Source organism: Tachypleus tridentatus, chromosome 10 (genome assembly GCF_004210375.1).
Source record: "Tachypleus tridentatus isolate NWPU-2018 chromosome 10, ASM421037v1, whole genome shotgun sequence".
NCBI lineage: Eukaryota > Metazoa > Arthropoda > Merostomata > Xiphosura > Limulidae > Tachypleus > Tachypleus tridentatus.
The window spans coordinates 5,057,371-5,084,505 of record NC_134834.1 but is presented as its reverse complement, the minus strand read 5'-3'; the positions used below and the strand labels follow the sequence as shown (position 1 = coordinate 5,084,505).

At 33.6% G+C, this 27,135-nt stretch overlaps 1 protein-coding gene across 1 annotated transcript; it reads left to right on the top strand.

Moving 5' to 3' along the window:
* Positions 1 to 1,356: 1,356 nt before the first annotated feature.
* LOC143228673 (ubiquitin-like protein 3) lies at positions 1,357 to 23,977 on the top strand. The gene is made up of 6 exons (XM_076459924.1): positions 1,357 to 1,700; positions 9,323 to 9,369; positions 13,847 to 13,955; positions 20,266 to 20,352; positions 20,630 to 20,707; positions 22,863 to 23,977. The coding sequence occupies exons 2-6, from the start codon at positions 9,343 to 9,345 to the stop codon at positions 22,925 to 22,927; spliced, it is 366 nt and encodes a 121-aa protein (XP_076316039.1). The 5' UTR covers positions 1,357 to 1,700; positions 9,323 to 9,342; the 3' UTR covers positions 22,928 to 23,977.
* The last annotated feature ends 3,158 nt before the right edge of the window (positions 23,978 to 27,135 follow it).

Sequence of the window (27,135 nt, the reverse complement as noted above, 5' to 3'; positions counted from 1 at the left end):
CTACAATATAACGCATATGGAATATTACAGTTTTAATTATGAATATAGTTTTGATGGAAATAACATCAACAGTATTCCGGAAAATATATTAGTGATTTGGTTGATGAATCTTGTAGGTCATCCAAGCAGTGTGTTGTTGCTAGTGACAGGGCAAATAGGACTATAGGTTATATCTACATATATATGCAGTACAAGCCTAAAGAAGCTACATTGTTATTGTAAAAGCTGTTGGTTAGGCTATATTTAGATCACTATGTTCTATCTTGGACTACATACCTTTCAAAAGACATCGAATTGTAGGAAATGGTTCAGAGAATGGGTACTGGGATGGTAAGGTGGTTAAGGCACTCGACTCGTAATCCGAAGATCGCGAGTTCGAATACCCGTCACACCAAACATACTCGCTCTTTCAGCCGTGGGTGCATTACCATGTTACGGTCAATCCTACTATTCCTTGGTAAAAGAGAAGCCCAAGAGTTGGCGGTGGGTGGTGACCTTCCTTCTAGTCTTACACTGCTAAATTAGGGACGGCTAGCGCCGATAGCCCTCGTGTAGCTTTGCTCGTAATTCAAACCAAATCAAGATCCCTGAACTTGTTTTGTTTTGGTAAAAAAAAGAAAGGATCTTATTGAGATGTTCAAGATTGTTAAAAGAAATAATAGTGTTGACGCATCATCAATTTTTTATATTTAATAGTGAGAAAGATAAAACTGTAGGACACGACGGATATTCATTTTGGCAGAGTAAAAATTATCTTCAACTAAAACATCTTTTCGAATGGGGTAGTTGACCTTTGGAACAGTCTGTCCTCAAATGTGGAATGTGTCGTTGATTTAAGGGAATCTGTTTATTCAATGTTTAGCATTAAACTACACCTTATTTTAAATTACTTTTGATAACATCGTGTTTAGTTCGACTCATGTTACTCTATATATATAGAGAGAGATAAAGTGGTGAGATAACGCACGGCCGACCTGAAATTCGTGTGAGGAATTACTTACGGTTTGTTTGTTTTTTGTTAGTATTATAATAAAGATTGATTCCATATTTATTAATTTTGTTCAGTTTCGTTAAAATAAGGTATATATACATTGGGGAGATTCACTCCCCTTATTTCCTGAACAAATTTATAAATCATTTGTGGATCTTCCTACCTAATACTTGTCGGAAAATCGGCAGCTTTTACACGAAATTATCTCATTAGTTTGCTTGTTTCCATGTGTAATTGTTTTCTCCATTTAATCTAAAATGCAAAATTAAAAAAATATTCGCTTTATTTTTACGAAAACAAAAATAAATGCTCTAATAAAGATGGCACTGTCAAAATGGATCATTTAATATGACGTACTCCCACAATGCAGTACGCTTATCTTGTTTGGTGCATCGCCATATTTATTTATATGGATAATATTTGAAGTGTAAAGTGAGAGATGAAATTAAATAGACAGGCTGTTTAAAGAATGCAACTGTGTGACCCGTGTGGCTTCTTTTAGAGTGTAGTAGGAACGATGCCTTCTACTAAGAGTAAGATTAATGTGAATATAATCAGATCGCCTATAGGCCACTACGATTGGTTTCAACTTTTTTTGTGACCCAAGTCTGGACTGCACAGCGTCAGTGTCATTGACTGTAATTGACGGACCAATTGTGGTTAAGCCTAAGTTATATTTGATTTGAGCTACATTAAGCCTAAATTTCAGGTTGGTGTAAAATTGATTCCTGTTTGAAACAGTTATAACTGAACACCCAGATTTCTGCAACATTCTAATGAGATAAAAATTCATAATCAAAGTAAAAACATCGTCTATTAGTGTAGTGTCACTCATAATGATAATTTGTTATTGATATTATTATTATATTGATATATTGTTATAGTAATTGACGAAGACCTTACGTTACCTAACGAGATAATTACAGAACTCCTAGTCATGTTCATTGTTTGTATAAATTAAATTTAAGGTGGAGTGCTTACATTATTTTTTATGGAAGGAATCTGAAAGTTGATTATAACTTTATACGTATTACAACAGTTACATAAAACTTCGGGCAAACTTTTTGTGGAATTGGTAAATTCATTCTATCATAATGATTAAGGTTTTGTAAATATTTTTATTAACATTTTATTTTGAATTAATAACAACATTTAAAAAGTTCCTATTGTCGATAAGTTTGTGTCACGTAACCATTGAAAAGAGTAAGAAATTTTAGTAAATCTTTGTAAAGAATAATTTTTCATAATATGAAATAGTTCATTAAAAATGTTTTAATTTTGGTTCCTCATTTGGTTACTATTTAAATTGGTGTAATGGAAAATGTATTATAAATTGTTTGTGTCATTTTGGATGGCAGGTGGACTTTTCCCATTGATAAAAATTCCAGAATATGTACATGGATTTGACAAGTGTAGCAGTAATATTTTCTCTAACACTGAACCCCTGTGGTGACTCACCCTTCATCTATGTTCAGAGAAGGATACTGAATAAAAGTATCCCTGAATCACACTGGATCATCCCACTGGATGATTTCCACTACTATTTAATTCTGCTATAAAACAGTCATTATGTAATGTATTTGTTATGATATAGTATTATTTCAACCTGTCATAAAAAAAAAAAAAAATAAATAAATGAAGATTTTTAAAGTGATTAAAGTTTATGGAAAAAGGTAAGTGATAAGGTTTAATGACATATTTCCTGGTATGAGTTTGAAACTGATGTTATTATTAGAATTTCTATTTATTTATATCTGTTCATAATGCCATTTTGTATTCAAAGATGAAATTATACTGTGGATCTAATATGACATGAGTATTGTGTTGCCTTCCTCATTCACAGGAGTTTTATTCTTATGTTTCGTGCTTATTACTTCATATTCTGGTATAACTTTTTATATGGGTAATTACTATCAGAGTAGGACTTGTCATGCCTTTTGTACTCGTGAGATAGGTCTGGGTGGGCTTAGCCTATTTTACTCCATGGGGTTTTTTGATAAACAATGAACACAAAAAATGAACTTAAATGGGATTTTTATTAAATTATATTACTAGGACTTGGTCACTATAGTGACTCTTTTCAAAATATAATGTTACAACTATTATTTATCAATATCTTTAGTTTACATGCTTTTCTGTCAAGTAAGTTGACACATTATATAGCTCTAATAATCCTGTAAGCTGATGATTATCACTTTATGTAAATCAAACTTGTAATCTACTAGAAACCAAGAAATTGCATTAGTACACTAATGAACTACTTAATATAAAAAATCTGTTTACTTTCAAAGTATTCTTATCAATTTTAAACAAATTAACAAGCCCTCTGAATCCTAAATAAAATGTCTAACATTGAGTCATCAACAGACGTAGGTGCTCATTATTTTTAAGCCTTTACACTTAGAAGTTCTTTACAATTTTACATGAACATAATATATTGTAAATTTTGATGTATTATGAGAAGAAAACCTGCTGGTTAGTAAACTAGTTTAAACAGTTTGAATTTTTGTGAACATGTTACTTGTAGAAGGTGTTGAAAACCAATTCCACAGCTCAAAAACGACAGTACATTGTCTATTCAGTGGCTTGTTTCCTTCCCATACAGTGTGTCGTTTATCTAGCAGTCATAGTAGAGCATTATACAGGGTGTTCGGAAAGTCACTGTGCAGTTTTGAAAGCAGCGATAACAGCATTCATTCAGTTTATTTCAAGCCACAACTGATAGCGATGGTTAGAAACAAAATAAGAAGGATCCAAGCCTGTATTGATGCCAACAGAGGTCACTTTCAACACTGTTTATAATTGTCATTCATATTTACCTCCCTTATTCTATATTGAAACATGTCTGTTAATAAATATACAAGTGCACAGTGACTTTCTGAACACCCTGTATTATTTCCAATGCATAATTAAACTCTTACTTTTCAGGAGTGAAAACAAGTTAATACACAAGTGTAAGCACACTTGTAATTATGGGTAGTTACACATGTAGAATCAGTCTAATAAGTACTCTGAAGAGTAAAGTAGAACTGATGTCTTGATGCAGCAGTTATGTAAGATGAAGAAGTAATATTTACTTGTGTATACAAATTTGGAAAGTGGTGTAATATGTAACTTTCATATAAGAATAATATTTACTTGTGTATACACATTTGGAAAGTGGTGTAATATGTAACTTTCATATAAGAATAATATTTACTTGTGTATACAAATTTGGAAAGTGGTGTAATATAAAACTTTCATATAAGAATAATATTTACTTGTGTATACAAATTTGGAAAGTGGTGTAATATAAAACTTTCATATAAGAATAATATTTACTTGTGTATACAAATTTGGAAAGTGGTGTAATATAAAACTTTCATATAAGAATAATATTTACTTGTGTATATAAATTTGGAAAGTGGTGTAATATAAAACTTTCATATAAAAATAATATTTACTTGTGTATACAAATTTGGAAAGTGGTGTAATATAAAACTTTCATATAAAAATAATATTTACTTGTGTATACAAATTTGGAAAGTGGTGTAATATAAAACTTTCATATAAAAATAATATTTACTTGTGTATACAAATTTGGAAAGTGGTGTAATATAAAACTTTCATATAAAAATAATATTTACTTGTGTATACAAATTTGGAAAGTGGTGTAATATGTAACTTTCACAGAAGAATTTGTACTTGTTCTACGTAAGTGAATGTTTTATTTTTGTGTGAAATAAGTTGGATTTTCTTATGAAAACCCAATAAAATGCCAATTGTCTGGGTTTTTGCTTCTTTTGAAACTGTTTACTGATTTTTCTTTCAGTGAAACCTTGAATTACAATAGAATTAACAATTGTGATGAAACTTGAACCTAAATTAGTACTGTAGTAAGTAATCCATATTAATACCATGTGTTACCTACCCCTCTTTTGTAAGTTATGCCTCAGATAATACAAGATTTTGTGTGAATGGTGACCCCAAACTTATCCTTTATGAAAAGTATACAAGCAAAGAAAATATAAGCAAACCAACATATCTTCATATATTATAATAAAATGGAGTTACCCATCATGAAAAAAACCACAAAATGATTCATACAAAGTTGTATGTATAATTTAAGATCTGGCAACACAAAAAGATAAAAGAAATTTCAACAAGAAGTTTCTACAGTAAGCTGCTAGGAAGTAATTGTTCTATTGTTCACATCTCAAAATGTTACACAACTTAAATAATACAAATATATATTTATCATATGTTATTGATGAGTGATTCTTAGCATGAGTGAAATGCTCAACAGTTACATTTTGCAGTGAGCAGTATAAGTAGTTCAGAGCTTTAGCTTTGAGTTTAACACAACCTTTTTAAAGTTTTTATAATTTAAATTTGTGGATTAACTTAGACCCTTCCCTTTGCTGGGGCTGGATACTTTTGATTGTCAGTTATAATGGGTACAAGGTCACTGTGCATATGGAAAGGCTAAACAACATTTTATAATCAAGGCTTCATGGTTATTGTGTATATAGTCATTTTGAAAATCAGGTATAGAATAATTGTATTCTCAGCACTTGTGCTTTAGCTTGGGTTGAATAAGTGGGCTTGTATGAAGGTAAGACAGCATAGGGTTGTTGTAAATAAGTGGGTTTGTATGAAGGTAAGACAGCATAGGGTTGTTGTAAATAAGTGGGTTTGTATGAAGGTAAGACAGCATAGGGTTGTTGTAAATAAGTGGGTTTGTATGAAGGTAAGACAGCATAGGGTTGTAAATAAGTGGGTTTGTATGAAGGTAAGACAGCATAGGGTTGTAAATAAGTGGGTTTGTATGAAGGTAAGACAGCATAGGATTGTTGTAAATAAGTGGGCTTGTATGAAGGTAAGACAGCATAGGGTTGTTGTAAATAAGTGGGTTTGTATGAAGGTAAAACGGCATAGGGTTGTTGTAAATAAGATTTTATTTCTGTGTTACTTTCACAACTGGAGCCCCTTAGCGCTTTGTGTTGTTACTTTCACAACTGGAGCTCCTTAGCGCTTTGTGTTGTTACTTTCACAACTGAAGCCCCTTAGCGCTTTGTGTTGTTACTTTCACAACTGGAGCCCCTTAGCGCTTTGTGTTGTTACTTTCACCCCTTTTGACATCAGTGACAAAAATAAATAAATGATCAGTAAATATCCTGTTGGTATTAAGTGTTGCTAGCTGTGAGGGAGAATACTGCAGCTTTGTGAAAGGATTTATATAATTTGTTGATTTGGGCAAATAACTGGTAAGTGGCTTTTAATTATGATAAATGTGTGTTATCATAAATTATAAGTTTGTTTTTAGACGGGACAGACAAACAGCATTATGGAAGAAAAGGAATTTTGGTGGTTTGTTAATCAGTTTCTTAAACCATTCGAGTAATGTGCTGCTGGAATTGGAAAAGTAAATAGAATTTTGAGTTGTGTTTACAGAAATATTGAAGAATAGTCTAAGGAGGTTATAATTTCATAGCTTGGGTCACTGATTATGCCTCATTTGGAATATTCTGTTAATTTTTGGGCTTCTTACCTTAAGAAGGATATTGAATTGTAGGAAAGGGTTTAGAGGATGGCTTATAGAATGATACCTGGGATGTTTACCTTAATAAGGACATTGAATTGTTGGAGATGGTTCAGAAGAGGGCAACTAGATTAATACATCTTCGATGGATAGATTAACCCTATCCAAATGGGCTAAAAGGTCATGTCGTTGAATTTGTTGACTTGCATTCAGAATTGTATTGAACTACTATTTCATGAATTGATGTGAAGTACACTTGCTATCAAATTATAATTTAGATTTTAGTATTAATATTAAATTTCTTAATTTAAAAGTAAATATTAAAAGCACAGACCTGAAGAGCCATTTTTGTCTGTAATGTGGTATTTTGAATGCAGCTTCGATTGAAATTGTTTGTAATGTTGAAATACAAGTTTAACATTTTAATATAAATTAGAACTCAAATTACTGATACTGACAAGCTAAAATGTAAAATAAGAATCCTCCATCTTCTCTCTATTCTGAGATACTGCACATGTACCAAAACACAGTGGTACCAACCTCCACTTTTGATTTTTCTAAACAATTCCTTATGTGCACTTCTATCTGTGACATGTGAATAACCAATAATAAGATCATAATGTCCCCCTCTAGTGGTTATCTCAGCCATTATTACATGTCATAGTGTCATCTTTCTTTAGAAATAAGACTTCAAGAAGTTAGGTTGAGTCTTTAGTCTGCTTGAATTTTTTTTTTTTTTAAAGAATAAAATGCAGTTTAATTTCTGAGTTTGGTAAATTATAATGAAATTCTATGGTATCAGTATAGTTATTTATGATTTTTTGGATATTTCTATTGTATATATAAAACATAAACCAATTTTGTTTACATTCTCCATGTGCAAAATTTTAAAAGGCTTAGCAACCTCTAGTAAACAACAAATGAGTACAGTTGTTTTTGTGACTAGAAGATAGAATTGTTTGCTGTACATATTTATTGACTGTTCAGTGTTTTAAGAAGAGGAAGGAAAGAACTTGATAATTATTATAATGTATGTATAGACATAACTAAAATGTGTTGTACAGAAAAGTGTATAATATTTAGTTCCTAATTTTTTATGGTAGTTACAAGATCAGTCAAATCTACTGAACAAGTATAGAATCCCAATTTGTTAGTTAAAATAACAAGAGTTTAAGAGTTATTTCTTAAACATTTGATATCTATCTGGAGGCTATAAAGATTTCACATGTGAAATTTGAAAATTTTCTGATATATAAAATTATTTTTAATCTTAAAATGTAAATTACATGTTGGATTGTTAACATTTTGTGAGAAAATCTAATTAAAAAATACTAATTCAATAACCTGATATTATATATACAAAAGCATTTCTTTACATATTTACCAATAACCTGCAAATATCTGTAAACATTATCAAAACTCATTATATAATTACTTATAGGTATGATCTGGATAGATTTCATCTAACCTGTAATCAAAGGGTTAAGATCTCTGAAATAGTCTTCCCTGAAAAGAAATAACACTTGATCTGACTGAAATGTCCAAGATTATTAAGGGAATTGATAATATTGAAATGTGTCATATGATCCAAGGGAAGACTTTTCACTATGAAATTTCTTGGTGTAAGATACGTATCTAAATAATGTATTCAGACATATCATGGTTCAAGATGCATCTAAGTCATATGTAGATGTATCTTGATCCAAAAATTCTTGCAACTTTTATTACAAAATTTATGCTATTTTGTTTTCAATTGGATGTGCATAGTAAGGCACATAGACATGGTAATACAGTTACTATGGGATGGTAGCTCTTTGTCTCTCCTTTATTTCCTCTGACCTTATGTAAGAAACTGACAACTTCAGTTGAGGAAATTGTCTTATGAATGTCTTTGTGCTGCATCTAGGACTCTCAGACTACATTTTTAGATGTAATGTTGGAGTTTGAGACAACCAATTCACTGTGTGTGTCTAAGATTTCTGTATTCCTCTGGAAGAAGTAATATGTGTTTTTTATTTTGTTGTAAGGGGTGTGATACATTAATGAACTCAATGTTGGATGGTATGTCAAATTGATTAGGACATTTAAATTCTTCAAGCATTTTTGTGGATTCCATTTTATTCCACTTATCTTCAAGATCTTTATTGAATATGTCAACAATATTGTCCTTGAATCAATCTAACTACTGTTTGACATGTGGTGGACATAATGCTTGACCAAGAGTAAATTCCTCTATAAAATAGCTGCAATTTGATACACTTCTCATATCCATTTCTTAACACAAGAATCTTTGGCTGCTTCTCACCATGTTTTTCTTGACCTAGCTTCCAACTGAATCAAGAATTTTTTAAAGTAGTGCCAAAAGGTCAAATCTCAGCCAGTGAGAATTATTAAAAAGTTCTAGCATAAACAAAAAAAACCACAGTGAGTTCACATTTCTTGATCAAAAATGATGTTCCCTTGGCTCGTACGATGTGTTAATGAAACTTAAGATGACAGTACACGTTTTGGCAGTGCAGGAGTCATCTTCAGCAAAGACAGTTTTACTTTTCTAACAGTGTGATTGACCTTTGAAATGGGCTGCCTTCAGATGTGCTTGTATTAAATGTAAGGATGACTTGATAAGTGTTTAAATACTTTTTTTCTTAAGTGGATGGGATGAACCAGTTGTTTGTCTTAATGTTATTTTGTCACATTTAACTGCATTTATTGTTTTTGTATATTTTTGTGAAAATGATTTTATGAAAAAAGTATTGACATTTATAATGTATATGCTAGAAAATAAAAAGTATAGTTTTTGGTTTTTCCAGTTCTCTTTTGAAAAGAGAAAATGGGATCGAGGTTCCCGACTGATAAGGTAAGGTTTAGTGAGTCAGCAAACTATGCTGTATATTTTTCTATACAAAAAGTGGTATGTGATAAGCATGTTGTTTTGTTGGGTAACACTACATGATTTAAATTTTATCTAAGTAGATAAATATTTTCTGATTTTATTAGAAGATTTTCTGCAGATCGATAAGTTGATTTTTGTCCACTTCTTTTTAATCAGGTTATGGCTTTAAGCTATTAGATTAGACAGATATGAGGCATGTGGAGAGGATGTTTCCTTAGTTTAGCTGGAGGTTTAGATAACTAATATAACTGTCTAACCAATGCTACTATAGCATGTGTTTTACACAGATTATATCATCACCATTTTAATGATTCATTAAAAGATAATTTCTTTCTAAATGATTTATATCTATTCATGTTTTTGTTCAGCAAATAAGTTGTTCTAAAATAGTACCTCACATTTAAGTTATAATTGTGCTATTTTTTAACTTACTCTCATTATATTTTACCATTGAATATTACATAATGGATATTTTGTACTTTATTAACTTAGTGTTATTTATAAAACTAGTGCAAATTGTAAATAAACCAAAGTTAAAACACTGATGTAGACTGTACTCTATAGCATAAATATTTGTATACCACACACTATAGAAGCACCATTTAACATCTGCACAAGTAATTATGAACTTTCTGATAAACCTAGGTGTGTGTTAATGATATAAAGAGCTTTCTCTAGGCTTAGGACTTGATGTCTTTATTTTAGCATTGTTTGAGGGTTGCAAAAAAAAAGAGGCATTGTGATTTGATATTTTTTCTGTGGTTGCCATGTCAAGAGCAAACAGTAGAAAAAGTAACCAATTATCTTTTTTTGCCCCTGGAGGTTAAAGTGCACGTGCCACGACGTTTGGAGTGTTATTTTTAAAATTTGCATTAAATAACATTTTTACTACATACGTTAGTGAGATTGGCATCAAAACATAGTTTATAATTTAAATTTTAAAATTATATATTTTAATTTAAAAGGAAATGTAAATACATAAATGTTAAGTATCAGTTTTTGTGTGCCACACAACACGTCCAGTTGTCTTATTGCTCGGTTTCTATTTTGTTATGCCCACCATACAACATGAAAGAATTTTGCCGAAGCTGTAGATGTGTAATCTGAATAGGAACGAGATATGTTTCAACCCACACATATATACTTTACTATGAGACCATGGTAAATTACAGGGATTTTGAGGATAGTAATACTGTAATTTAATGTTTTTTTTTATTTTCAAAAGTTAATATTTGAAGCCTACAAAAATTCTCTCTTCACACTCCACCTACATGTTTAAACAAGGCTTAGTACTTATGCACAAGTGCAGGACTTCATGACATGGGTACATACTCAAAATCAGTGTTTTTCTTAATCACTTTCTGTGTTTCAAGAAATTAACTAAAATGTAAAAGTTAATGAATAAATAGTAATATGTATTATGTGTACACGTATCTAACGTATGATAGCTGAAATAGTATACTTTTGCAAGTCAATACATAGTTAGGCTTACTGCATTTGTGTTATTGTTTAAACTGAGGTAAATTTAAAACCACATTTAAAATGTGACAACTTTAAAACAAGAGGACAGTAAATTATATAAGTGGTTTCCAAATAACACCTTCATACACATGCTGTGAAACTTGACAGACATGAAATGGATGACCAGTGGTACTGAAACACCTGCAACATAAATTAATCGGTGAGGCTCAGGTCCTACAGTGTTTATTGGACAAGTACAACATTGAATTATATAATAGGTGCATTTACACTTTTTAATTGCAATTTTATTACCCTTAGAAATTTCTTTTGTAAGTGCTGTAAGAAACAGAGCCACTTAGTCCAATATTGTGTTTAACAGTGGTACGTACTTTGAAACCTTTTGATTAATAATGAAGAAAAAAGAACATAGCTGCTCATTTTATTTCTGTTTTTACTATTTTTCTTTTCATTATAGTTGATGAGTTTTCTACTGGCTGAAAACCAAGTAATAAATGTAATAACAGAAAAAATATAAAGTTTGACTGAAAATGTTGTATATTAATTTAATAGGTTCTAATGGTTATACAAGAAAAATGAGAGTTTAAACCTCAAAATGAAAATCACTTGTACTATTTAAAAATAATTGACAATTTCACAAACAAATATTAATAAAAAATATTTCATTAAGTCATTGTAACTTTGCAACTGACAGGTTGTAAAGAGCAAGTCATTAAGCATGGGTTTCTGTGCTGTGAAGAGTCGTGTAATTAACTCTGTACATCGTACAGTCGTAACTTTGCAACTGACAGGTTGTAAAGAGCAAGTCATTAAGCATGGGGTTTTGTGCTGTGAAGAGTCGTGTAATTAACTCTGTACATCGTACAGTCATTGTTACTTTGCAACTGACAGATTGTAAAGAGCAAGTCATTAAGCATGGGTTTCTGTGCTGTGAAGAATTGTGTAATTAACTCTGTACATTGTACAGTCATTGTAACTTTGCAACTGACAGGTTGTAAAGAGCAAGTCATTAAGCATGGGTTTTTGTGCTGTGAAGAGTTGTGTAATTAACTCTGTACATTGTACAGTCATTGTAACTTTGCAACTGACAGGTTGTAAAGAGCAAGTCATTAAGCATGGGTTTCTGTGCTGTGAAGAGTTGTGTAATTAACTCTGTACATTGTACAGTCATTGTAACTTTGCGACTGACAGGTTGTAAAGAGCAAGTCATTAAGCATGGGTTTTTGTGCTGTGAAGAGTTGTGTAATTAACTCTGTACATTGTACAGTCATTGTAACTTTGCAACTGACAGGTTGTAAAGAGCAAGTCATTAAGCATGGGTTTCTGTGCTGTGAAGAGTTGTGTAATTAACTCTGTACATTGTACAGTCATTGTAACTTTGCAACTGACAGGTTGTAAAGAGCAAGTCATTAAGCATGGGTTTTTGTGCTGTGAAGAGTTGTGTAATTAACTCTGTACATTGTACAGTCATTGTAACTTTGCAACTGACAGATTGTAAAGAGCAAGTCATTAAGCATGGGTTTCTGTGCTGTGAAGAGTTGTGTAATTAACTCTGTACATCGTACAGTCGTAACATTGCAACTGACAGGTTGTAAAGAGCAAGTCATTAAGCATGGGTTTTTGTGCTGTGAAGAGTTGTGTAATTAACTCTGTACATTGTACAGTCATTGTAACTTTGCAACTGACAGATTGTAAAGAGCAAGTCATTAAGCATGGGGTTTTGTGCTGTGAAGAGTCGTGTACTTAACTCTGTACATCGTACAGTCATTGTAACTTTGCAACTGACAGGTAACCACTAATGTTTACATGCTATATTTTTAAAATAGTAAGTGTATTTTCAGGTAATCTAAAGATTTGTCAGTAAATCCATGCTGTATGAGTGTGATGTTATTGGCATAGAAAAGTATGCATCTACTGTTTGGTTTTACTGATTCTGATGAGACATCTAGGTAATTTTATTAGAATGTTGAGATGTGTATGGGTATTTGTGTATAATTTACTCCGGTGTAATGATGAATATCTGTAGATTGTGTGTTTTATCACGTGTGTTGTGTTTCTGTATAGTATTGGATAATGTGTTCCTGTATGTTTTGGTGCATCATCTTTTACTATATTTAATGGTGTTAATGGAAAAACTATGGGACATATGTAATAATTTGGCAGAAAAGTCATTTTTCAGTTAAGGTTATTTTTTAACTATGTGGTTTGTGTTTGGAGCAAGTTATGTTCATATATGAGGGATGCAGTTAATTAACAGGTTTGTGTTTGGAGCAGCTTATGTTCATATATGAGAGATGCAGTTAATTAACAGGTTTGTGTTTGAAGCAGCTTATGTTCATATATGAGGGATGCAGTTAATTAACAGGTTTGTGTTTGGAGCAGCTTATGTTCATATATGAGAGATGCAGTTAATTAACAGGTTTGTGTTTGAAGCAGCTTATGTTCATATATGAGGGATGCAGTTAATTAACAGGTTTGTGTTTGGAGCAGCTTATGTTCATATATGAGGGATGCAGTTAATTAACAGGTTTGTGTTTGGAGCAGGTTATGTTCATATATGAGGGATGCAGTTAATTAACAGGTTTGTGTTTGGAGCAGCTTATGTTCATATATGAGGGATGCAGTTAATTAACAGGTTTGTGTTTGGAGCAGGTTATGTTCATATATGAGGGATGCAGTTAATTAACAGGTTTGTGTTTGGAGCAGGTTATATTCATATGTGGTGGATGCAGTTAATGAACAGGAATTTTAGATAAAGTTTGATAAATATTTGATATATTATTACCAGATTTAAGGAAGTGTCTCTACTTCTATATTGTATTTATATTACAGACTATATTAATTCATGTATAAAATGTTTATTTTGTTAAACTGAGAGTATACATAGTTATAACTTTACATAATGGTTAAATATGTTGTTAGTTGTCACTGTGAATGTAACAGTTCTTTGTTTGTTTTGTAGATCAATTTGAGACTTATCTTAGTAACTGGAAAGACAAAGGAATTTATCTTTAGTCCAAATGATTCAGCAGCAGACATTGCCCAATATGTGTTTGATAATTGGCCTCAAGGTATTGTAAATGCATTGTTTTATGTCAAGAATAATACAACAATCAGTACCTTGTTACCAGTTGGTTAAATGGCAGGAAATTATCTTAAATACATTTATCCTGATTTTTTTGATAGGCTTTCAGTATCTAAATTACAAACTTCATTATTATAAAGCTAGTTTTTGTAATTTAGTTTGTTACGGTTCTGTCTAGAAATGTCTTCTTTATTCATTGTTGTGAGCAGAGGTTTAAACAAATTTATTAAACGTTTTAAATAGATTCTCAATTAACTTGAAAATATAAGAGCAGTTTTTGTCATATAAACTATTACATATATTAAATTTGTTTAGTTTTTTTATAGTATTAAATTTATATGTATAATTTAAATTACTTGAGCATTACGTTTATGTTATGATTTTTAATGTAAGGACTATTGAATATTTAAAAGATTATCTCGTGTCAGTTCCAAAATAAACTTTATTACATTGTACTGTCCTAGGTGAAAATAAGCTCTTATAATTTAGACCAACATTATAAACATTTTGTAAGAAAATAGCATAAAGAATTGATTGAGCTATTTACAGGTCTTAATGATCCAAATATCTTTTATTTAGCCTTCTTCTCATGTGAGTATAAGAAACACATTTTGTTGGTCCTTCATTTATTTATATAAAATCATACCCTGCTAATGATGTTATTTACTGTACCAATGGGCATTAGAAATGATGTAATTACATTATTGTAAGGTTCTCTTAGAAATATGCCTATTTATATAAAGCTTTCTGCTTAAGTTTGTGATGAGTGGAAAACGAAACTAACGTTCTCGAAACAGTAACTAAACCACAAGAATGTTTGTAACTGTTGGTTGGTTATTGGAAGTAGCCCATGGTCATTGTTGACTATATTTACTTTTTTACAGTGATTTTGATGGAGAGATGTTTTTAAATATGTTTACATGTATAGTGATGATAGTTTGACCACTAGTCAGTACATGATGTTACTCAAAAGATATTAAGTAACAGATGTGTAGAAAGCTGCATTATAAGGAATGGCTATCATAAAATTCATAGCTTTATTTTTCTCTGGTAACTGTTACTGAAAATATCGGAAGAATTCTCAGTACTACATATACATCTAGGAACAGAAAGATGATTCCTAAACATATGCCTTCTGACACTATAGCTAGCTGCTTCTCAATCTCCAGGGTTTCTACTCTTTACCCACCTAAGCATTGGAAATGCCACTCAAATGCCTTAGGTAAATTCTAAGTTAAAGTTGTTCATCACTGTCATAGTGCCCTGTATTCAGGTACTGTATGTAACCATCTCATTACATTAATCCAATCACTTATTCTCAACAAATCATTTGGCACAGGTTCCTATCAAACAGTGTTGTGGGTTTTAGTGTTTACATTGTAATTTTGAATGCAGTTGGCATTTTCTTTATTATTTCATTTATATTTATAAATTACTTAACAAAAAACTTTGATAGGTATAAATTAATAAGTTAATGCTTCTACCACAGAGGGTAACAACACCTCTTCCACCTCTGCTTTCTGATGTTTGTCAGCAGCCAGGGGAGTGGTCATTCTCAGTTGAAGCAGTCTGTGGTATGACTTGTTGTGAGATGGAGACATGTATACAAACTGAAGGTGTCTCCCAAGGGGATTCTACCACAGAGGGTAACAACACCTCTTCCACCTCTGCTTTCTGATGTTTGTCAGCAGCCAGGGGAGTGGTCATTCTCAGTTGAAGCAGTCTGTGGTATGACTTGTTGTGAGATGGAGACATGTATACAAACTGAAGGTGTCTCCCAAGGGGATTCTGAGGAAGCTCAAGTAAATGACCCAGTAATGCCTGGAGAGAATTCAGGCTTGCTTTTTCTTTTACTAGCTCAACCTCAACAAAGAATCATTTTGATCAGTCACCTCCAGCCTCAGTTGGGTTTGTACATGATTTACACAGAAAGCTGGCACACAAATACAAATACTTGGTTTTCATCATCCTCCTGATATTGCTGTTCGTGCTTGAAGATTTACCACTTATTTAAACAACAGAATAGTTGTGACTTGTACACCACATTTGCTGTATCAGCATACTATGGCTTATCACCACCAGGAGGGGACATATTTAGATTCTCAAAGGGTGAACCTCTCTCACCCTGAAGGGTTTAGATTGGACCTGTGATCACTTTAAACAGATCAGTGTTCTCAGATCTGTTTCACTCTCATGACTGTCCTGAGGTACTTACCTTCGATCCAACTTTTGTCTGAAGCTTATCAGTGTTCCCGTTGAGGATTTTACTGATGCTACATCAGTCATATTGTGTTTTTCCATTCTTTCTTTGATTTCCTGGCTGGTTTGTTATTGAAATTTTCTGGTAGAGATACTTTGATATATAGAGTTTGTTAATCGTGTTCTGTCCTCTGGGAGGTTTGGGAAGCTCCTTTTCTCCATCCCATGTTATTTATTGGAGTTCCAGAGGTGTTAGAATCAAAACTGATAAATCACATAAAATTATTCTTTATTGTTACTGGCTTCTCAGTATTTTCTCATGGAGGTTTCTGATTGACTCCCTCCTTTGGTTCCCAGGTCTGTTGGTTTTCATAATATGTTTCATCTTTAATCTTAAGATCATCATCTCTGGCATACTGATAACAACAGCATTGGTGACTACCCTGGGATTGTGGGAACACAATTACCTCACTTTCTGGACATCAGAGTTCTTTTACCAGCAGTTCCTAGATACTCCATGTTCTTGTTTTAGGGCTGATCATTCGGTGTACATCACCTTCACCACTGTCTGCTCATCCTTTTGCCTTTTTACTTTCAAGAAATCCATGGTGAGTGGAGCTTCATTCTGAGGCCATAAGAGAGTTGTGAATCAGAAAGGCAATAGAGGGGGTTGATCCAATTCTTCTGGGATGTTATTTCTGTTTATTTGTGGTACCTAAGAAGGCAGGAGATTGGTACCCAATCATCTGTCTGTCTTGACACAACCAATTTTTAGATCCTCCTTTCTTTACAGTGGAATCTCTTCTCAACCTAAGATGGCACTTGGCACCAGGACTTTCAATGTTACCAAAATTATCTCCATATTCCCATAGCAGAATCTTACTGAAGGTTTCTCAGGTTTGTGCACAAGGGTCAGGTGTTTTTGGGCTTGCATCAGCATCTTATGTCTTCTGCAGAGTTAAGATTTTTGTGATCACCTTTATTCCTTGTGCTTTTGCACACATAACTGGATAGATGACTGCCTCCTTATTGCTTTATCCCATCAATTAGCAGAACAACACTGAGATTCTCCTATCAGAATCCACAAAAGTGGGCTTCCTTATCAGATTGGAGAAATGTTTCCTTGCCAACACACAATCTCATCCATTTGGGTGTATTTATCAACACACAATTTGTGCTTAACCATATATTCTTGGGCTTCAAGACCTGGAAAGAGCCATCATGTTTAAATTTTTGCTTCCTTCTATTATCTTCTCAAGACTCTAGCAACCAGAAGTGTGCAAGATCTTTCTCACCAGTCCATTTGCCAGCCATTTCTTAACTCTGTTTTTGCTCTGATGCTGATTGTTTTGTTATGTCCTGTCAGATCCCTCAAGTGTTATGTGTCTTATACTCATTTTAAGGTACTGGGAACCAATTTTTCAACCATTGGGATTCTTCTATTTTCCATGACTCTCTCTCATATCTCCCATTACATTTATAGGGTGGTTTCACCCATTGATTCACACAGCCTATAATGGATTATCGTCACAGGAGAGGTATCTTTTATGTCACATCTTACCATATTCATCATATTTGTATGTCATTAGCCACTCAAATGACTTGTCCTCTGGAAGACTGTGTGTGCTTGTCTGTGGACAACTACTAATATTTTCCTACCTCATTATTTACATGATCTGGCAGTTTCCTCTTTTGAGGGTTTTTGACTACCCTCTGAAGCTATTTTAACTACATATGTTAGACTTTAACTAGAGGTGAGTGTTTTTCTTAAATCATGTAATCTTTTATTTCCAGGGTCCTTTTATTTTTCACTAGATCCCACTATGTGGTGAGTGTTGACCAGGTAGGTATGCTTTCTTTTCATAATTGCACACTAGCAACCACTTTTGCTATAATTACTACACGTTATAACATACTCTATGGAAATGGGGTGTTCCACAAGACTATCTAGGTGCCTATCAGATGGTATTACCTAATTATAGATCACCACTCTCAGAGAGTTACGACTAAAGTTAAAGGGAATTCTGCTAATTTTCAGGTTGAATAAATTGAGATGGACTTTTTAAAAATGTAGTGAACTTGGTTTAGCTATTTTATAGTTATTGGAGCACTGTTTCTCAGGATTCTTCAATGCATTTACCCCATTCCCTCCAGACTACTAGTGAAGCTCCAGTTTCCAGTTGCTGAGGTGGCAAATGGAGGATTTTCCTCCAATTTTCGAGCATGTTCCTCCTCTCTTCGAGAAGTATGTAGCTCTCCTACTAGGGTTCCTGGATGTTTTTTCACAGGTGGCAGCAGGAGTGGTACCAGTACTCCATGGGAGCCTACTTGTAATTCTGATTCAGATTTGACACAAAGCTACCTGGTTGGGGAGTGCATGACCCTTATCTTTGATCAATGTCAATTTCATATATTGTTCGTGGAAGGTGGTTCACTGTCTCTTAATAATTCCAAACAAGATATGGCCCCATTCTATGTCCTTGGCTGAGCACAAGTTACAGATTGTCTTCATAATTTCAGGGGCAAGTGTAATCCTTTTCCACTTGGTTAAGGAGTGGGGTGAAATATATCACTGTGGCTTCATGTGAGATCCAATCAAAAGTGTTGTGTGTGCACACATGCACCCCATCGTGATCCAGTAGCTCCAGCTTCCAATATGGATTATAAGTGTAATATGACACTTTAATTCCAATCCCAAAGTATGGAACCTCAGTTATCTGGTTGGAGCTGACCTCTATTGAATGAGTACCTTTAATATGGGAACTAAGTTCCAGGTGAATAGCATGCCTGTTTTGGATGTAGTGTGGTTAACCTGCTTTTCTCTTGTAACACTCTTGTTCTGTAGAGATCACGCCTGCACCAGTTCTCAATATGTGATTGTGGCTATAGTATCAGCAGATGGTATGTTTGATATTAATTGAAAATGTACTTCCAATAATAATTACCTCTGCTGAAACTCTCCTGTCTTACATCTCCACTAAAAGTCGGGTGTTTATATACAGTACCAGCATAGAGGGTCTAATTTGTAAATTAGAATTATTATAAGGCATTCAAGAGAGGTGTAAGAGACTGGAGCAAGTATTCTCAATGCTCAGATAGGCAAAGAGTGGAATCCCTGGAGATAAAGATATAGCAAGATATAGTGTCAGTGGAGGTGTTGTTGGAAATACGTTATCATAAGGAAAATGTTAACTTTTAAAACATTCCTATTTTACACAGAGTATATTCATCATTGTTTTGTCTCTAACATTGGTTAAAAAAATTGCTGCCAGCAAAGGAATACTAGAGTGATCCAGCTGTGCCAGTGTGAATGGTGCAATACCAGAGTGATCCAGCTGTGCCAGTATGAATGGTGCAATACCAGAGTGATCCAGCTGTGCCAGTGTGAATGGTGCAATACCAGAGTGATCCAGCTGTGCCAGTGTGAATGGTGCAATACCAGAGTGATCCAGCTGTGCCAGTGTGAATGGTGCAATACCAGAGTGATCCAGCTGTGCCAGTGTGAATGGTGCAATACCAGAGTGATCCAGCTGTGCCAGTGTGAATGGTGCAATACCAGAGTGATCCAGCTGTGCCAGTTTGAATGGTGCAATACTATTGATGGGAATTGGAACCTTGTAATGTGTGGTTTTTTGTTATATCTTTTAGAGGTGTTCTAGAACTTTATTCATTACCCTTTCGGTGTGTGATCACATTTGAATTTCTAATAAAAGGTTCTGGTATTTAGTTACTAATATCCAAAGGATTTATTATTATTTTTATCTCCTAAGTTTTCAACAGATGGCAGTAGTATAGATCTTCTTACAAATGTTACTTTAAAATGTGTTATCTGAACATCACTGGTGTTGTAATACCGTTCAAAATATTGATGTGGTAACTTCAGTTGATTGAGAGTTGTTATATTCTTTATTTACTGACTTACAGAACCACTTGAATATTTCTGTTAATTTGAACTAAATTTTCAAATTAAGTTGTGTAATACAAAGCTATATATATTATTTTACCATTGTTCAATTTTGCCTTGCAGCAAAGTGTAACATTAAATTATCTGTTCACTGAATATTGTTAAGAAATTAGTTTTGTGTTTCTTTAACCAGAATGGGCTGAAGAAGGTGTTTCTAAGGCAGAAATCTTGCGTCTTATATATCAAGGCCGTTTTTTGCATGGAAATGTTACTCTAGGAGGTAAGTGTCTGACAGAAATAAACATTGAGCTCTAAGTATTTGAACATTATAAACAGTTAACGTTGAAATATTCCTCTCGTGTTTTTTCTTTGTGTGTAGTAGAAGTTAAAAATAGCATGCAGTATTTGTCACAAGTTTGATAAATATTGTGTTCTTGGTTAAATATTTGTATGATTTGAGAATCTTCTTAACAGTTACATTAAGTTGCTGTTCATATTGGTGCTACTTTCAGAGGTAAAGAACCATTATTTGTTAAGAGTTTAAATATCCTTTTCAGCACTTCAACTCCCATTAGGAAGGACTACAGTGATGCATCTTGTTCCAAGAGAAAACTTACCTGAACCAAATTCTCAAGGTACAGTTACGTGTTCTAAAGTAACATTAGTGAAAACTTCGGTTTAATTTTATTGACAAAATTTACTACATGAAAGATAAAGTATATTTGATGATGAAAACCATATTTAACCTCTTGATAAATGTTGAACTAAAATGAATTAGTCTTCTATTTAACCTACTGTAGTATACTTTTTCCATATATGGGTTCTTAGGGGATCTTTACAGACTAAAGTATAGGAGTGAAAGTGATGGGTACCTTTGAAAATCCCTCACAATAACTGTAGTAGTAGGGTAAAATGACCAGAGACAAAACAGAGTCCATACTTGTTATATTTCAAGGTTTAAATCTTTCTCTTATTATGGGGCTTCAGGTTTTTGATTCAGTCCCATAAAAAGCATGCTGCACGTGATGGAAACCCAGCAGCAGTCTGCCCTGTCATTGGTGTCAGTCAGGACCTCACATGCCTCCTGTCCTATATCCTCTCAACCTTTACCATTCCTTCAGTTAAGGGTCCTTCTTTTCTAAAGTTTAGACTTGTATCATGTGACAACAAAGCCTGCAGTTTCAGTTTCTGTTTTTAATAAAACTTAGATAATATAAGTTATAATGCTCTTGATAATGGTAAGATACACTCGTGGTTTAATTAAATTTTAAATGTGACTTAGTAAACATTATACAGAAGAGGTTTAAAAATAGTGACATTGATATAGGGTTAAGGTTGACGTGGTACTCTGTTACCTCTTCAAATTGATTTGTTGGACATGCATTTCATCTTTTTTGATTGAGCGCCCTCATCGTACACCTGTGAGGATGTTGGATTCAAGTGGACCAATCAATAAACAAGTCCTAATCCTTTCTCTTTGTGTTAGATGTCCAGTTCCTAAAGTTTTAGAGTTGGAGATAAGACAGTATGATTGTCATCCTACCCTCGCATGGATGTTGGAACCACATAGAGGAGGTGTTGGATGTAGTTGACTTACCAGGAGCAGTCCAACAAGCCTTATCCACAAAACACCTCATGGTTTCTCCTCTTGCAAAGAACATACCTGGGTTATAATTGGTGTGGTGGTTCACATACTCTGATCTCTGGATGTCTTTCTCCCTTGATCAGGGGTATCCTTCGGATGCATCTGGGGGTGCTTCTTTGCCAGTTTCTCATTTTTTTCAATGTGGGATTCTAGCTAATTTTGTGAGAGGAAGTAAGTACCATATCATAAGTTATAATTTTCCTGTACTGAAAATGTATTTCCAGAAGGTACTTCCCTCCTTACACGTTCCTCTTCCCTTTTTCTGTGCTTGCATCTTTTGCATCTTTAAATTGATGGTTCAGCAGAGGATTGTATAGAGAGTCATGTGTGCATACGTTGCCACTGTTGGTTAATATATGAAACGTGACGATTTATTTGAGAGTCTTGGAACGTGTTTCAGCAAGAATTGTGACATCAGTAAAGAAAACATTGCATGTAGAGGGCAGCACTGAACAAGAATAAGTAATCTTGTGAGAGGTATCTATTGTAAACAGAATTTACTTAAAATTTATAAATATTTATCCAAAATCACTGTAATTATGTTAATCTGAATCAAAGCTTGATTTTTGTAGCATTAAAACTTTGTTACTATCTATCTTGGTTAAGTATCTATAGATCTCCACTTGTCTTTTTAAAGTACCAGATACAAGGCATGCATATACCCAGTTTGATTTTATTACCCATTAGGATTGATACAGCCTACCCTCGAATCTAATTACATGCCCCAGTATTACATCATGTGTTTCATACACATGCATGTAATAAACCATATGACCCACATTATTTAACAGAAGTCTTGAATATGGTGTTCTAATGATTCCTCCTCAGCACATAAAGTGATACTGGTGTGTATCCATATTACTTAAGCAGATACTCATTGAAAATTTGATTTACTCCATAAACATGTATATAGAGATTTAGGTGGCTTTAGTTTTGTTCAGTCATTACTAAGAAATAGTCATTGTTAATATTCATACATTTTAAAGATGGTTTTAAACAAGTGATTTCATAGTTACTGTTTTGTTTCATAAAAAGTCCCTTCTGTTAAGTATTATAGAGCTAATAATGATAATACAGTATTAGTTTTAGACTGGTTGGTTAGAGTGCGTGGTGTATCTGCTAATAACATTAAGGGTTTCTCATAGATCAAAGACAGAAGAGTAAGGAAAGGAGCAGTGGATGCTGCAGTGCCAGTTGCTCAATATTATGAGAACAAAGACACCGAGTGTTATATGTTAGCAGTATCCATGTGAATGGTGGCTCCATCTAGTGTTTTGAAATGTTATTAGAGCAAGCAGCTAACATATCAAGACTGGTGCTGGTTGAGAATCCCCCCCCCCCCCCCCTGCAAGAAAGTAAGATCTGTTCCCCAATGTTCAACCTCACTGTTGGAAGTCACTCATCTTATTGTACACGTAGAAAAGTTTTGTCTTCAGACCGCTTCATGTCATGTTCTGTTTCTTGGCTTCTATTTTATTAGAAGTAATAATATTTTAATTTTAATAATATTTGTAATTTCCTAACTTAATGGACTTTGATTTGTAACATCTGTCTTGATTCACTGACTTTTGTTGGTGTTTCAAGTTCTGCAGAGGTTGTAACAAGTAGCAGAAATCAATCATGAAAATAGTGTAGTTTCAGTAAGCATTTCAGAGCTTGTTTGAGCTGTCTAATACTCCATTGGTGTACTACTGATGATGCAGTAAGCTTTCAAAATGTTGATTCTTCAATTGAAAATATTTTTAGTTGGTGTGTTCTTTTCCGATTTTATATTTCAGAGTTACTTCTAAACTGATACAGGTGGTGATGATATGTAAAAAGTGTGAGAAAACAATTCATTCCATTTTTTAGTAGTAAAAGTAAAGTCCACATGTATGAATTTTCTTGTATAACACAGATTGAAGTCTTCAGAGGGAACAATTCTAGAAAAGTTAAAGACATTATAACATGTGAGATTTGTTCTTGCTTTCTTTAGATTATTTGTTTCAACCATTTAGATCTGCTATATAGAAGTTTAATCTCCTGTAAATATTGTTGTTATATAAGAACAAATGTAATAAACTCAGCTGTCTGTGAAGACTTTAGTTTCTTCGTAAAAATCATTTTAAATTTGTAAAAAAAAATTCTATTGTATAAAATAATATACCAGGTAACAAACCTAATCTGTGACTTGTAGTTAAGTTTTAATAGTGGTTTTAAACCTGGTGTTTTCAATTACTGTACATTTTTAGTTAAATAAACAATTTTTCTCATTTCAAAAGATTTCAGTTTCAGCATTTGAGTGTCTCTGACAATGTTATACATTTAAATTTACCCTACATGAAGCTATAGCAATGTTAACTTATGGTCATCTTAAACAAAAACACTTACTTCATAATTAACAAACTTGTTAATCATCCAACATGTACATCTAATACAAACAGGGAATTGTAACACACGTGTACAGAGAACAGTACTGCATGTAAAGCAGTTAGAGCTGTGCAATACACGTAATTAAGAAATGTACCAGTTGTTGTAAAACATACATGTATGTAGTTTCATACCACACGTAAAACAGTCAGTTGTAAAATACAGATGAAGGAGAAATGTTGCAGATGTAAAACATGTACTTAGTATCATACCACATGTAAAACATAGTTGTAAAATACTCATGATGAAGAATTGCACCAGATATTGTAAAACAGAGGTGTATGTAGTTTCATACCACATGTAAAACAGTTGTAAACTACACGTGACGAAGAATTGTACCAGACATTGTAAAACATACGTGTATGTAGTATCATTCCACATATAAAATAGTTAGGGTTGTAAAATATACATGGAGAATTGTTTCAGATGTAAAACATGCATGTATCTACTAATACAGTAGCGTCTGTAAAACAGTTTTAAATTACACATTATTATCTAGAATTGTAAAACATACGTGTATGTAGTATCATACCACATGTAAAAAAGTTAGAGTTGTAAAATACATATGACCAAGAATTGTAGAACATGTACAGTTACGACAGAAAGTGTTCGTACCCCTGCGTTCCGAGTGGGTTTTTGCTCATAACTTAAGTATCATGAGTAGGCTAATAGACGTATAGAATATTATAAATATTATACTAACATAACATCTACATAAATTTTTATGTAAATTAAACGACAAATAAAATGTTTAAACAAATAACCAAAAATAGGAGCAGAAAGTGTTCGTACAGTTCAGAACGTGTGAAAAAATCTGATATTCCCAGAAAAATTGTTTAGTTTGGCAAATAAACTACATTATACCATTCCAGAACTAGACACTGGGTTCATAATTATTGGAATTTAGCCAGCAAAAAATGTACTTTCGACAATTTAGCGCCGTCATTTTCATTATCTGCTTGGTCATCATGGCGAACAGGAAACAACTGTCCAGTGATTTAGAAAAAAACGTTTTATTGTAAAATACAAATCTCGTGTGTCTACGGTATTGCTACATAACTTGATCTGCCAAAATCTACTGTTCAAAGCATAATTGCCAAGTTTAACTTTACAGGATCAACTGCTAACCTCCCTCATTTCGGACGCCCCACCAAAATTCGAGAGAGAACCAAGAGGAAGGTTCTCAGAGAAATTAGTAGGAACCCTCGTTCAACACGTAATGACATACAGAAACTGGGGTTGAAGCAAGCACCTCTACAGTTACGAACATGTTACGCTCTTGTGGATTCAAAGCATACCGTCCTCGTAAAATTCCGGCCCAGCATGGCCAAGTGGGTTATGGCGTTCGATTCGTAATCTCAGGGTCGCGGGTTTGAATCCCAGTTACACCAAACATGCTCACCCTTTCAGCCGTGGGGACGTTACAATGTTATAGTCAATCCCACTACTAGTCGGTAAAAGAGTAGCCTAAGAGTTGGCGGTTGGTGGTGATGACTAGCTGCCTTCCCTCTAGTCTTTACACTACTAAATTAGGAACGGCTAGCGCAGATAGCCCTAGAGTAGCTTTGCGCGAAATTCAACATAACTAACTAACTAATCGTAGAACTCCATATTTAAAGCCTGTTCATTTAGAAGCACTATATGCAAGAAAGCATATAGATAAACCCTTTACCTATTGGAAGAGTATTCTTTAGTCAGACGAGACTAAAATCGAGCTTTTCGGTCACAATAATGTTCGCTATATTTTCCCTAAGAAGGGAGAACGAAATCTTCCAAAGAACACGTCCCTACAGTTAAACACGGAGGTGGCTCGATCATGCTATGGGGTTCCTTCAGCTCTTCTGGTGTAGGCAGCCATCAGTCTGAAAAAAGAAGAGTACGTTGATATATTAGGCACTTATATCAAGAATGATGCTTAGGAACTTGCGGCTTAGGCGTCGTTGGATCTTCCAGCACGACAATGACCCTAAGCACACATCGAAATAAGTGCAATCCTGGTTGTAGAGGAACCATATAAGCGTTCTGGAGTGGCCATCGCAATCACTCGATCTCAACCCAATTGAAATCGTTTGGCATGAGTTGAAGACCAGGGTTTATCAGCGTCATCCGAAAAACTTGCAAGAGTTGTAGGCCTTCTGTAAAGAATAATGAGAGGAAATACCAGTCGAGTACTGTCAAATGATCATGGAGAGAGCTATGAGGAGAGATTGCGCCAAGTAATTCATCTGAAAGGCTACACAACTGACCATTAAAGTAGATGCACCAACACTTTCTGCCTCTCCTATGTTTGGTTATTTGTTTATAAACAGCTTATTTGTCGTTCATAAAAATTTATGTAGATGTGTGTTAATATAATATTTATAATATACTGTACTTTCATTATCCTAATCTTGATACTTTTTAAGTTATGAGGAAAAAATACGACACAGGGGTACGAACACTTTCTGTCGTAACTGTAAAACATTCATGTGTGTAGTATCGTAGTACATGTAAAAGAGTTAGCGTTGTAATATACACGTGATGGAGAATTGTACCACATGTTGTGAAACACACATATATGTAGTATCATACAACATGTAAAACCGTTAGATATGTAAAATATATACACTACTGGCTTAAATCTTAAGGCCAATGAACACACAAAAAAAATATGCATTTTGACGTTATTAGACTCAACCACTTATTTGAGTAGAGCTTTGAAAGATAAAAATAAGAAAAGGGAAAATAAAAATAAAAAACGTAGCATTTAACAGGGAAAATGTGAATACTATGAAATTAGCCTAAATACCAGCTGGTCAAAAGTTTAAGACCATACTGAAACGAAGCGATAATTGGTAAACACGTGACGAAATTTAGTCATTTGTGTTCAAGCATTAGTGTTGTCAACATCTCCCACTGACATCTGTGTTACATTGAGTAAAAACATTGCGAAGGCTGAAAAGTTGACAGAGTTTGAGCGTGGCAGAATTGTCGAGCTGCAAAAGCAAGGTCTCTCTCAACGTGCTATCG

Coding starts and splice junctions, on each gene's coding strand:
- LOC143228673 (XM_076459924.1), top strand. CDS start 9,343: ATGGGATCGAGGTTCCCGACTGATAAG. Junction 20,353..20,629: donor TGGAAATGTTACTCTAGGAG/GTAAGTGTCTGA, acceptor TATCCTTTTCAG/CACTTCAACTCCCATTAGGA. Junction 20,708..22,862: donor ACCTGAACCAAATTCTCAAG/GTACAGTTACGT, acceptor GGTTTCTCATAG/ATCAAAGACAGAAGAGTAAG.